Raw genomic sequence first — 14,321 nt, 5'->3', positions numbered from 1 at the left:
TGGCTGCCTTTCTTTTTTTCTCCTATGCATTGTTTGTTTTTTTTAAACATGTGTTGGCCATGATGTATGAGGCTAGGGTTTCAACTTTATTTTATAATTTGGAAAGGAAAAAATCAATAACAGGATACCAGGCATGTAGTCCATTTTCAGTGATCTTGTACTTTCAATTCTGTTAATGATCCAGTGTGGAAGTGAATGATTGTTCTGGCTCAGTTCTGGAATAAAATAGATACTTATGCTACAGGCAATTTGGATGCTCTTATCTTCCATCCAGGCTTACACATGGGGTTGATGATGTAATGACATGGATTAAGTATTGGTTAATGGACAGAAAACAGATTAGTAACAAACAGATCGTTTTCTGGTTGGAACACAGTGAACAGAAATCTGTGCTTGGACTCCAGCTATTTACAATCCACATCAGTGATTTGATTGAAGGGAATGAGTGTAATAATCTAACTTTGAAGATATGGAGCTGTGACTGTAGGTTGTGAAGAGGATACATGGAGGCTTTGGGAGGATAAAGATGGAATGCAAGGTGGAAAATGTGAAATTGTGTCCTTCAGTTAAAAAAAAAAAGCAAAGTATTTATAAAATTTGAGACATTGAATTGTGGTGGTGTCCAAAGAGACCTGGGTCCTTGTACAAAATACAAGACAATTAAGATGCAGTTTGAGTAGGCAATTAGGAAATAAGTTGGCTTTAATTGCCAGAAGATTTTAATATATCTTCCTGGAAATATATGGGCCTGGGGATCTGGTTTAGACTGCTCTTTGAATATTATGTACAGATCTGGTCTCACGCCATGAGCATGTACTTGCAGTAGAGGGAGTACACCAAAGGTTCAGATTGATGGGGAGGGAGACGGGGTAGTAATATTAAATAGAGAGATCAATTAGGTTGAGCCCACATTAAGAATGGGATGCAATCTCATTGAAACACACAGGGCTTGACAAGTCAGGCATGGATGTTTCCTCTGGCTAGGTAGCTAGAGCCAGGGGATTGCAATCTTGCAATAAATGGTTGCTAATTCAACTAAGATGAAAATACATTTCTTCACTTGGTAGTGATTCTTTGGAATTTTCCATCCAAGAGAGCTGTAAAAGACCTACAGCTCCCTGCTGAATATTCAGCACGAAGATTAATAGTACATTAAGGAAATCAAGGATTACTGCTGGAAAGTGGTGCTGAGATAAAAACATAGATTTCACGGTTTGGAGTGGTGGAGCCATAGAATTGCCTCCTGTTTCTATCTCGTGTGCTTCACGGGTAGGGAAATTACAGGTACTACCCTGAGTAAAGGCTGGTGGAATTTATGACCCTTAAGGTGGATGCAGAACTAGGTTGTGTTTGATGTTATGGAAGCGGAGGGAGTTTCTGCTGACTGGAGAAACAATATGTTTGGCACTTGACAGTACCACGAAATGGACATGTATGTAATTGAAATCAAGTGCAATGAATCTTGAGTATTAAATGCCATTAATGCCCACAGTATGTGAATGAATGCAAAAGAACACATGTTTTTTGGGGTAAAAACAGGAAATATTAGAAACATTCAATAGTTCAGCCAGCATCTGTGAGTGGCAACAGAGTTAGCATTTCAGGGTAAAGAGCCTTTGTCAGACTTTAGAAAGAGATGAACATGATAGATTGAATTACAGTAATGAGATAATAATCAGTAAATGGTAGTGTTTGGCTCCTTGCCACTGAATATTTACACTTTTTTATTACCTTGTTCCATAGGCGAGGAATCGATTTGAGGGTGCAAGGTCAGAAGTGGAGGACCTAATGAACAAGATTAAAAAGAATCCTCACGAACATACTCGGACAACGCTGTTCACCACGGAAGGATACCTTTATCTACACGAGAAAAGTATGTTTCTTAAAATGCTTCTTAATTTAAAAGATTTTTAATTTGCATTGTAGAAGCTGTTAAATATGCCTATACCTTTGTTTCTTTGGCTATTTTACCCATTAGTTTATCTGCCTCAGTAGATGAAATAGTCAAATCAATAATTGGAAATAGTTGTTATTTAAAATTGGCTGTATTATTTTGGTCATGGATTGTAAAAGCTGAATTTTAGAAGAAAGTTCATGAGGCAGATTGATGATGATGAATATTGGACCACAGAAAAATTGAAGGGGTGAAACAATGGTGACTGCAAACAATTGTGCTGTGTGAACCCTGGTGGGCGGCACGGAGGCGCAGCGGGAGAGTTACTGCCTTACTGTGCGTGCAGCACCGGAGGCGCAGGTTCGATCCTGATTACGGGTGCTGTCTGTTCGGTTTGTACATTCTCCCAGTGACCGTGTGGGTTTTCTGTGAGATCTTCGCTTTCCGCCCACACTCCAAAAGATGTAAAGGTTTGTAGGTTAATTGGCTTGATATAAGTGTAAATTGTCCCTAGTGTGTGTAGGATAGTGTCAGTGTGCGGGGATCGCTGGTCGCTCTTGACTCGATGGGCCTGTTTCCGCAGTACAATTCTTCCTCATTTTAGATTTGCTACAGTATAAAGTGTACCTAGAAAATCAAGATGTTTCTTTTAACATTCTTAATCTTAGTCAGAGTTGTTCAGCACAGAAATGGGCCATTCAACCCATCTTGTTTACGCTGAATGTCTTGCCCATCTACACTGATTCCATTTGCCTGCATTAGGTTGATATGCCTATTTAAGTGCTTGTTTAAATGTCTATTAAACATACTGATTGTATCCAACTGTGCAATTTCCAGTCACCAGCCATAATGTTTTTTAAAAAAACCAAAAAAAACCTGCCTCCTCAAATTCCCTTTAAACTGCCAATTTTAGAAATGCCACCTATTTTTATCTTCAAAAAATTGGGTTTGGGATCTAGTACAGGTGCACAACCTTTTATCCAAAGGTCCAAATAACGAAAACCTCCGAATAGCGGACATTTTTTCGGTCCTTGAAGAAAGGTCCTTGAAAACGTTCACCGAGGGCGACCCGCAGAGGTGACAGTGGAACCTCCGGTCGGTCCTCGAAGAAAGGGAAACTAAATCCCCATTCATAAAAGAGAAGGTGAGCGTATATTGCGCGAGGGGGTTAATAATTGACAATATGCTGCTGCCTGCCCGCTGAGTTAAAAAGTTCCCACGGTAGACTCACGATACACAGTGTATCGTGAGTCTTGCGTGGGAACTTTTTAACTCAGCGGGCAGGCAGCAGCAGATTGTCGCTCCCTTCAGTTTCACCCCACCTACACCCCTCTGCTTCCCGGCCATGTGTGTGACCCCTTCCCTCCCCTCTCCAGCTCCCCGCTCATTGCACCGGCGCGGGGGCTTTGCACTGTCTTCACGTCGGCGATGACAGCAGGTCAGTGCCAGTCACCGGAGACGTCAGGACCAACGGGACACCGACCCCCAGGCCCACTGCAAGCACGGAGATCCCAGAGACCCACAGCCAGCAGCAGCCCAGCCCCGTTCCAACTCCAGAGGAAAACTGCAAACTGGCCGGAGACGTCAGGACCACCAGAAGCCGTTTCCCGAGCTGCGCCCCCTCATCGGGACACCGACCCCCAGGCCCACTGCAAGCACGGAGATCCCAGAGACCCACAGCCAACAGCAGCCCAGCCCAGCCCCGCTCCAACTACAGAGGAACCTGGGTAGCGGATGACGGGGCGCAGCTCGGGGCGTCGTAGGGGCCCATCGGGGAGCGGGTTCCTGTTGGTCCTGATGTCTCCGGCCACCTGCCATCCTCCGGGAACTGTACCGCCCTTGCAGGTGAGCAGGAGAGTGGGGTTGTTTGCAGTTGCAGAGGGAGGGGGCAAGGGCGGTACAGTTCCCAGTCTCAGCTCCAGTCCAGGGGGGTGGCCGGAGACGTCAGGACCAACGGGACACCGACCCCCAGGCCCACTGCAAGCACGGAGATCCCAGAGACCCACAGCCAGCAGCAACTCCAGCCCAGCCCCGCTCAAACTCCAGAGGAACACGTAGGGGCAGAAGCTGATGGTGTGCAAGGTACGTCTTGTTCTTGGGGTGGCGGATGAGGGGGTGCAGCTCAGGCTGTGGGCAAACTGCCACTTGTCGCCGTAGCGGCCCATCGGGGAGCGGATTCCTCTGGAGTTGGAGGGGGAGGGGGGTATTGTGCTGTTTGATCGCCCCCTGCTATCCCAGGGACAGGGAGACACAGCGGCTTTTTAGACTGGTGGGCAATCACTTCCAAAGTTCTGCCCACACAGTCAGTACATCTCTCCTACACTGCATTTCATACAAACATTTATTCTGCAAGAAAAAACTACATTGAAGACTCAAACTCGCGACCGAGTAACTGCCGGGATCAAGGCGCAAACTCGCGACCTTGCGGATATGAACTGAGCACTCTACCACTGAGCCAGCCATTAAAATCTACGCTAAAAATTTTCCATTCCGAAGGCCGACAAATTCTGAATTACGAAAAGTGTCTGGTCCCAAGGCTTTCGGATAAAAGGTTGTGCACCTGTATTTGAATTGCATGTACACGTGTTTCTTCGTTTGGTTCTTTGTAAAGGTTCTTGTAAAATCAATTTATGTGATTTTTTTTCCAAAGGAAAGCATTTATATCAACCCACTGATTTGATGGTAAATTACTCCAGTGTGTTAAATATTGAAGTGACTGGTAAATGACATCTGATTGCTCTGTGTGTTCTAGGAACAGGTCCCTTTGGCTCAAGTTGGGTGAAATATTACTGCACTTATAAAAAGGAGACAAAGAGGTTTACCATATTGCAGTTTGATCAGAGATCAGGTGGGAAAATTGTAAGTATTTAAACTGGTTTGTAAAAATCTCAAACAATAGATCTCAAACATATTTACCAAGGTAGTAGAAAGGCAATGATGTCACATGTTTGAGGCATATTAATAGTGAGGCAGACTGGGCAGCACAATTTTTTCTGAAGCTAATAGTGGACATCCTAACTTGAACAACCGTTGTTAGCTATTCACCTTAATTGCACACCTGCCCTGCACGTGAAATTGCTTTTCTAATTCATATTAATAGCAGAGAATGCCACTCGGCTAACTGCAAATTTCTCAGTAAATTTGCGTTTGATTTAACCTTTTTTGGATGTAATGTGTTATTTTTGTTACCCATTCTACATTATCTTTCCAACCCCAACCACCCTCCATCCAATTACCACCATAATATCCATTGCCTCTCAAACTGATCTGTTGATTTTAGAATTTTGAGGCAGTGCAGCGTAGGTTCACGAGATTGATCCCTGCGATGGCAGGACTGTCATATGAGGAAAGATTGAAAAGACTAGGCTTGTATTCACTGGAGTTTAGAAGGATGAGGGGGATCTTACAGAAACATATAAAATTATAAAAGGACTGGACAAGCTAGATGCAGGAAAAAAATTCCCAATGTGGGGCGAGTCCAGAACCAGGGGCCACAGTCTTAGAATAAAGGGGAGGTCATTTAAGACTGAGGTGAGAAAAAACTTTTTCACCCAGTGAGTTGTGAATTTGTGGAATACCCTGCCACAGAGGGCAGTGGAGGCCAAGTCACTGGGTGGATTTAAGAGAGAGTTAGATGGAGCTCTAGGGGCTAATAGAATCAAGGGATATGGGGAGAAGGCAGGCACGGGTTATTGATTGGGGACGATCAGCCATGCTCACAATTAATGGTGGTGCTGGCTCGAAGGGCCGAATGCCTCCTGCACCTATTTTCTATGTTTCTATGTAACATGTCCTTTGCTGGGGTGCGAGGCAAGTATGTATACTGGTGCTCTGTTATCTCTGTTAACTTACTGATGAACTGCTTGGAAGTGGTGCAAAGGCCTTAAAGGTTTGTAATTCCCTCCTTGTATTTTCCTCTCATCTCTTTCTTCTGAATATATTTAAGAAAGAAAATTAGAGAAGAAACTACAGGAACAGTGACTGAGATCTACAAATCATTAGATGCGGTTGAGGTATCAGACCACAGGAGGGAGGCTAATGTTGTGCTTCTATTTAAGAAGGCTGCAAATAAAAACCTGGGAACTGTAGACTTGACAACTACATGGTGAAACCAAAATGTATAAAAATAGCCTTTATTAAATCTGACAATGTGCACTTTAACCACATGTGATTTTTTTCTATTACAAATCTCAAATTGTGGAGTACTGTTAGTCTGTTGAACTATTTTGACTGTTTTACTGTTCTTTTTACAATCCATATCCTCGGGATATCTAAATCCAAATTTTATTAGTTATTTATGTTATGACATCGGTTGGAAGCTGCATATCAAATCTCGTTGCGCTTATGTGCAATGACAATAAAATATATTATTATTATTATTATTATTATTATTATTACTACAGAGGCAAATAAATAAATGATGGGTCTTTGTCCTAAACATGATGGTGGACACTGTATAAGCCCAACATCGGTAGAAACAATGAACTGAAGATTCTGGTTAATACACAAAAGGACACAGGGGGTCTGGCAACATTTGTGGAGAATGTGGATAGGTGACGTATTTGCCGACTCTGCTTGACTCAGCCGTACTCCGATGGCCCGCAGGCCAGTGGCTCCACTATGGATTGGCCATGTGCCCGACTACTATGAGGCTAGACCCCACAGTGCCGCCAGAAGAAGCAGCGGCAACGTTCACTGCCACCCCCGGTCTCTCCGAGGCCAGGACTGCTGAAGCTGCCGCCAAACAGCACCGCCTGCGTACGTCACCACTTCCTCAGCCGCTTTTAGGCTGGACCTACTGACACCATGGCCACCGCCGGCCCACACTTTCCTCGGCTGTGTCCAGACCGCACCTGCAGCCACCAACACTGTCCCTTACTTGAACTCCGGCTGTCCGTGGCCTTGACAAATGACTTCCCCGATCCTCTGCTCACCCCCCAGCCACCAGCAGGTCGAAGGTGTCAACTTGCCCGGCCGAGGGCCTTCACAATGCCGGCTACAACACCATGTGGTCTGACTTTCCTAGGTCCTCCTGCTCCCCCCCCCATTCTACAATGAAACTCGGTAATAGCACCATTGGGTCCTGCTGCCCATTCCTCTCTTCAAACTACCAATTTCTCCTAACCCCCACCCCTACACCACCCCCTTCCCCTCTCAGCCCCCATCCCTGCCACAGTACCTTCCCCAAGCCTCTCTCTGCTCCCCTCTGCCACAACCCCATGGCCTCTTTTTCTAATACAGAACGGTCTGTTCTCAACCGAGGCCTTACCTTTGTACTCCGCCACCGCCGGCTCAACGAGTTCCAGGCCCGTCATGATGTAAAGCTTTTCTTCTTTCAATGGGAAGGAGTCCTCGCCTCCCACTGATTATCTCTTCTCATGCCTCCAGCATTCCCCACCTCATACCCCCCCTGTTCTGGCCTTCTGCCCTCTATGAACCTTTTTATTTTCACTGCCAGCAGGACAACAACCGTTTTGACTTCTCTAGTCCATCAGACACTCCAACATGAAGAAGGGTCTCAACCTGAATCATCACCTATCCAATTTCTGCCTGACCCACTGAGTTAATGCAATATTTTGTGTCCTTTAGGCTAACATCTGTGGTAGGAAAGACTCTGGAAACGATTCTGAATGATAAGAGATATATGCATTTGTAAAGACAGTGGTTGATCCGACCACCAGGTGGCGCCAGCAATGGCTGCCTCGCCAACAGTGTCTGTTCTTTCCTTCTTTGTGTTTTAATTGTATGTGTTAAATGTATGTTTTTAGTTTTCTTTAGCTTGTTTTATGTGGGGGGGAGGGGGGGGGGGAGCTGGTGGAAACTTTTACCAATCTCTTACCTCGACAAAGATGTGGGGTCTTTTTGGGGGGGGTTTTCCGTATTGTATCTGCACTGCGGCCTAACATCAAGAAATTGGCGGCCTTTGCTGGAGACCGCGGGGAGCCTTCGGGACTTACCATCGCGGAGCTCGTGATCCCTTTGGTAGGGGTCGACCTCGGAGCACCAGCCGTGGGTACTTGCGGATTTAACATCACGGATCCCGCGGTCTCTGGTCAGAGACCGACTTCAGAACCTCCAAGCCACAGGAGTTTCGATCGCCTCGATGCTGGAGTTTCGGCTGCCGGGTGCGGAAGCTTTGATCGCCCCGACGGATGGTTCGACTGCCTCGACCGCGGGAGAATAAAGAGGAAGAAGATTGGACTTTTTTATGTCTTCTACCATAGTGCGGAATGTGGGGAATCCGTTGTATTTGTTAACTTGAATTTCTGGAGCACTTACCTAGCAGAACCTTATCAAAAGGCCTTGCTGAGGTGGATGTTTATGTTAACTTTTATATAGTTGTGTGTCTTGGTGCTATTTTTTGTATGGTAATTCGCATATCACTGTACCTTAATTGGCACATGTGACAATAAAAGACCTTTGAAATCTTTGATTGGGCATAGTCAGCATGGTTTTGTGTATGGAGGATCGTCTCTGAAGAAGTAACTGAGGAGGTTGATGAGGGCAAGGCTGGTGATGTAGTCTGTATGGACTTCAGCAAGACCTTTGATAAGGTTCTGCTTGGTAGGTACGCTAGAAATTTAGAACTTTCTGGAACTATGGCAGACACAGAGTTAGGATGGAAATAAGCAAAGTAAGGATTGAGAAACTACAGTAAGAATGTTTAATCCACGGGGTTACTTAACTGGAAACCAGAATAGGTAGAAGGCCCAGGATTGATGTATGAACAGGAGTCGGTGTGAGTTAGGTCATAGGTCATCCAAACGGTTTCTACCTCAAATTACTAGAGATTGAATGAGAAAGGCCAGATGTAAATGCATTTGATGTTGTATTCTGTGTGAAGCATTGTATGATTAACATGGCTATATGCAAATAACGGTTAAACTGCAGATATCTCAAATATAATGCACCATCTGCAGTTCCTTGTTTCTACATTCTATATTTTATCTTAAATATTTTTGAAACACTGATATATTTTGTAAAATGCATTTGTTTTGAATATTGAGATTGTTTTAAAAATTGTGTACATTTTTATTTAGGGTGATGAAGATGCATTTATTGTTAAATCCTGCACAAGGAAAAAGTCTGATTCCATAGACAAGAGATTTTGTTTTGACATCGAAGGAAAGGACAGGTAAACATTGCTCTTTATGGTTCCTTGACAGAAAAAAAAGTTTCTACCTGTTTGGAAATAATTTTGTACTCATGTTCCTTTGATTTTGAAATCTCGTGTTGCCACAAATAATGCACCATTTTTCAATTCTGCAGTCCATGATGTTTCTTCGTAACATTCATTTTTCTGTAACAAGTAAGAAATTGTGCATTTAACAATCCTACGCATCTATGGATAGACCCATCAAGCCTAATCACATCACAATGACAACTTTTATAGTTTAGTAGCTCTTTCTCTACCTCTCATATCATATTATGTAATCTCTTGCTAAAGCAACAAAGGGAGACAAAACCCATGGCTAATAAGCGGAAGATAGTTTATTTTCTGCCTTCTTCAGGTAGCTTCATTGGTCCAAGTCATCATTTAGATCAATCATTACCGAGATATCGATTCCCACAGCCTCATCTTTGCCTTGGGCATTGAATCCTTTTACACTTCTATTTTCCCATTCTTCCCAGAACAGAGAACAGTTCCCTTCAAATAAGGATCTCCTCTGACTTGCAGAACTTCCCCTCACCCTCCACATTTCTTTTCATTCATCTCAATTTCTTCAAAGCAAAGTTATAGCCATGAGCCTCATGAGACCTAGCTATGTCAGTCTTTTTGATGGCTCCCCCTCCTACATTGAACTCTCTTTCTAAACTAGCCCGGCACTACTACCCAACTCTTTTTCCACAAATTCGACTGTACTGGGACTACCTATTGTGCAGAATTCATGAATTTTATTAATTTCATCAACTTTGTCACCAACTTCAACCCTGTCCTCAAATTAGTTGGACTGTCTCTGATGTCTCTCTCCCCTTTCTTGATCTCACTCTCCATCTCTAGAGAAGGTCTATCCACAGACGTCTGCTGAAAACCCACTGACTTCCACAGTTGTCTTGACTTCACATCCTCTGACCCTGTCTCTTTCAAGCGCACCATTCCTTTCTATTCGTTTCTCCATCTCTGCCGCATCAAATTGAAGATTTCCACTCTCTGACGTCTTTGTTCAGTAAACACGGTTTTGACACCCTTTCTCTTCCCCCTCCTTCTCCCCCCCTCCCCTGCCACCTAAAGGCTGCACCAATATTTTCTGCCCATACAGAACAGGGATAGAGTTCCTTGCATTTCACCCCATCACCATCCAACGTATCATTGTCCGATTTTAGTTTTTTCCGCCATCTTCAATGTGATCCCACCACCAGTCGCATATTACACATTTTGCTTCACCCTTTCTGCTTTCCACACAGACTGCTCTCTGTGACTCCTAGATCCGCTCATCCCTCCACGGGATATGTTCCCGAGTAACCACAGGAGGTGCAACTCCTGTCTCTATATCTCATCATTCAGGGACCCAAACATTCCTTCCAGCTGAGATAGAGATATAAATGCACTTCCTCCTCTCGTCTATTGCATTAAGTGCTGTTGATGTGATCGCCTCAGTGAGACCATCCCTAGATTATTTGAACCCTTTCCCAAAAGCTTGCACTATGTTGTACAGAGCCAGCTGGAGCTACTGGTTGCAAGCCACTTTAGTTCCTCTACCCATTCCCCAACTGAACTGACTGTCCTCGGCCTTCTCCAACGTAAGAGTGAAGCCGTGTGCAAACGGGAAGAACAGTAACTTGTATTCCACTGAGGTCCCATACAAAATAATGAAATGAACACGGAAATATCCAACAAAGGTAGACATAAATGCTGGAAGAACTCAGCGGGTGAGGCAGCATCTATGGAGAGAAAGAATAGGCAACGTTTCGGGCCGAAACTCTTCTTAGATGCTGCCTCACCCGCTGAGTTCCTCCAGCATTTATGTCTACCTTCAATGTTCCCAGCATCTGCAGTTCTTTCTTAAACATGGAAATCTCCAACTTCAGGTAAAATATAATAATAATAATAATAATGGATGGGATTTATATAGCGCCTTTCTAATACTCAAGGCGCTTTACATCGCATTATTCATTCACTCCTCAGTCACACTCGGTGGTGGTAAGCTACTTCTGTAGCCACAGCTGCCCTGGGGCAGACTGACGGAAGCGTGGCTGCCAATCTGCGCCTAAGGCCCCTCCGACCACCACCAATCACTCACACACATTCACACACAGGCAAAGGTGGGTGAAGTGTCTTGCCCAAGGACACAACGACAGTATGCGCTCCAAGCGGGATTCGAACCGGCTACCTTCCGGTTGCCAGCCGAACACTTAGCCCATTGTGCCATCTGTCGTCCCAAAATATAGCCCTCACCCCCACATATACCTTTTTTTCCTTCCCCCTCCCTCCTTCCCTTTGTCACCTAGTTTACTTTTTCCTACTCAGCTCAACAATCACCCTTCCCAATTCCAGGTTTCCCATTTTTCTTCCCCAACCCTTATCCATATGCCATCCCTCCCTCTGGTTTGAAATTCCACTTTCTGATCAGATTTCACCACTTGCAACTCTTTGTCTTCTCCATTTATCTCCTCCATCCTTGGTTACTATATTTTACTTTGCTTTCCCCACGTGAAGATCACCCCTGATCTGGCATCCTTTTACAATTTTACAATTCAACCCCCCAGCCAGACTCAATTTTCTTCAAAAGAACCAATTAGCACAGTTTACTGCTGGTTTAACATAATTTACTAGCTCTGATCTGTAAACCAGGATTAATTTGTCAGCTGAGTTTCTACCAGTCCTTCAATCATTGAGTCACTTCTGAATCTACCCCGAAAGTAAAGAGACTAAGCATTTCTCAGTGTAAATGCTAATAAATGTTTGAACTTCTGGGAGAGAAGCAGACGTCTTGATCTTGCTGCCTGAGCTCAACGAGCAGTGAACAGGAGTTTGCTGAAATGCTCATGATTTATGTGTGGTAATTAGCACTCGGATCTTCACTGAGCTTAATCTTTTCCTTTGAATGTGTTATGGAGCAGCCTGGAAGAAAAAAAATTAAGTTGCATTAACCATATAACCATATAACAATTACAGCACGGAAACAGGCCATCTCGGTCCTACAAGTCCGTGCCGAACAACTTTTTTCCCTTAGTCCCACCTGTCTGCACTCATACCATAACCCTCCATTCCCTTCTAATCCATATGCCTATCCAATTTATTTTTAAATGATACCAACGAACTTCACCACTTCCACTGGAAGCTCATTCCACACCGCTACCACTCTCTGAGTAAAGAAGTTCCCCCTCATGTTACCCCTAAACTTCTGTCCCTTAATTCTGAAGTCATGTCCTCTTGTTTGAATCTTCCCTATTCTCAAAGGGAAAAGCTGATCCACATCAACTCTGTCTATCCCTCTCATCATTTTAAAGACCTCTATCAAGTCCCCACTTAACCTTCTGCGCTACCACTCAGAACTCAGCTTACATCCCAGCTTCTATACGCATTGTTTTAAGTTATTTTTGTTTTATTTTGTGTTTTGAATTACTTGAGCGTTTTGAATGCTTTAGTTGATTTTAACTTTTCAAAACTTGAATTAGAATATTTTGAGTCGGTTCATTTGTCAATAATTTAGATGCTTCTAAATTTGGAGATGCTCAGAAACATGACAGACTTGTTGCCAGCTGTGACATTTATTATTTGCTAAAGGTTTCTCGAGGAGTTTATCCAAGAAGGGAAATTGGTCCGCCAACAGTTATAAAACACAACAAGATCCATGAAACGTGAAATTAAAGTGACGAGTGGAACGGATTGCAAAGATTGCGGAGTGGGGCTGGGGGTGGGAGGGGAATCGAGTCAGTCTACCCCACAACAGAAGGGGGAGGAGTGTACAGATTGATAGCCACAGGGAAGAATGATCTCCCGTGGCGTTCTGTACTGCATCTTGTTGGAACCAATCTGTTGCTGAAGGTTCCTCTCAGTTTGACCAGTGTGTCATGGAGGGGGTCAGCTGTATTGTCCAAGATGCTCCGCAGTTTGAGGAGCATCCTCCCCTCCAAGATCATCTCCCATGAATCCAACTCTGCTCCCAGGACAGAGCCAGCTTTCCTGATGACCTTGTTAATCCTGTTGGCGTCTGCGGCCTTTGCCCTGCTGCCCCAGCACACGGCAGCGAAGAAGATGGGTGGGGCTTGTTCTGGCTATTCTGTATGACTGAATCGCATTGTTGGAAACCATGGTGATGTTTACCACCTTCCATTTGGTTCCAGGACAACCTGGGTTAATTGCATCAGTCTTCTGAATCTGGACAAGGTAGATAGAATGGAGAATATGAACAACTTGCCCCATCTGTGAGAAATCCAGAAAACTGACTCCTGCCGTACTCAAAGGATTTGACCAAAGTGTTGGGCTTGCATTCCTGCCATGTTTAGTTTAGCTTAGTTTAGAGATACAACCGTCATGCACGTTTTGCACCCAATTCCGTTCCCATCATTGGACAGACTCGTTGACCACTAACTTACAAAGTTCCCATAAGGAGGCTAAAAAAAACCCCCACTGACCCAGATTTTCCCAATGGAGGCTAAGAATGCAGTATAGTTTAAAGTTCAGCTGAAAATTATCTGTGGATCTGCATACACAGACTACTATATTTAAAGGACCACACACGACTGCTGTGTCGGAAAGTATAGCAAGAGTTCAGTACTTTTCGTTGGAGCAGAACAAAGCAAGGCACAGTCATGAAGCAGCAAACTAACACAAAGGAACAAAGATAAATTCAGAATCCACACTGACGCTGGGCACCAGCTCTCAGACACCTCCTCATACTTACCTCTTGGCCACGACCTCACAGACAAACACGAAGCCATCATCTCTCAGACTGTTTACGATTTCATCACCTCTGGCAAGATCCCCTCCACAGCCTCCAATCTTTATCGTTCCCCAGCCCTATACTGCCTGCTTCTATTTCCTGCCCAAAAGCCACAAACAGGACTGCCATGGCCAATGCATTGTTTCTACCTGCTCCTGCCCCAGAGAGCTCGTCAAATACATTGATTCCAATTCCCCTCCCCGTCTGGTCCCTTCCGACCTACATCAAAGACTAGGGCTAGATTTGCCTCAGTTTGCCAAGGCCTACTGGATCTCCTGGTCGCTAACCATTTTAACTCTTCTTCCTATTCCAATGCTGACCTTTCTGTCCTGTGCCTCCTTCAGAGTGAGGCCACATGCAAACTGGAGGAACAAGCTTCAAATTCCACTTGGGTAGTTTACAAACCAACAATTAAATGATCCAGTTTTAGGCAACCGCCAACCCCTTACCTCCCCCACTCCCTTTTCTTTTCCCCCTCTCCCTCGTGCTCCACCTGCACTCACACCTATTTCTTCCTTCATCATCTCCTGCCACCCACT

General features: G+C 44.5%; 1 protein-coding gene across 2 annotated transcripts in view; it reads left to right on the top strand.

Moving 5' to 3' along the window:
* arhgap10 (Rho GTPase activating protein 10) overlaps positions 1-14,321 on the top strand; it is a 168,413-nt gene that overhangs the window by 97,403 nt on the left and 56,689 nt on the right. For both annotated transcript variants that reach the window (XM_033017799.1, XM_033017808.1), the window contains 3 exons: positions 1,744-1,873; positions 4,647-4,753; positions 8,935-9,029. In XM_033017799.1, the coding sequence (XP_032873690.1) occupies positions 1,744-1,873; positions 4,647-4,753; positions 8,935-9,029 (332 nt within the window). The remainder of the gene's footprint in view (positions 1-1,743; positions 1,874-4,646; positions 4,754-8,934; positions 9,030-14,321) is intronic.

The sequence above is a fragment of the Amblyraja radiata genome, chromosome 1, assembly GCF_010909765.2.
Source record: "Amblyraja radiata isolate CabotCenter1 chromosome 1, sAmbRad1.1.pri, whole genome shotgun sequence".
Classification (NCBI taxonomy): domain Eukaryota; kingdom Metazoa; phylum Chordata; class Chondrichthyes; order Rajiformes; family Rajidae; genus Amblyraja; species Amblyraja radiata.
Note: the sequence above shows the minus strand (reverse complement) of the source record. Positions and strands in the feature narration are given on the sequence as shown.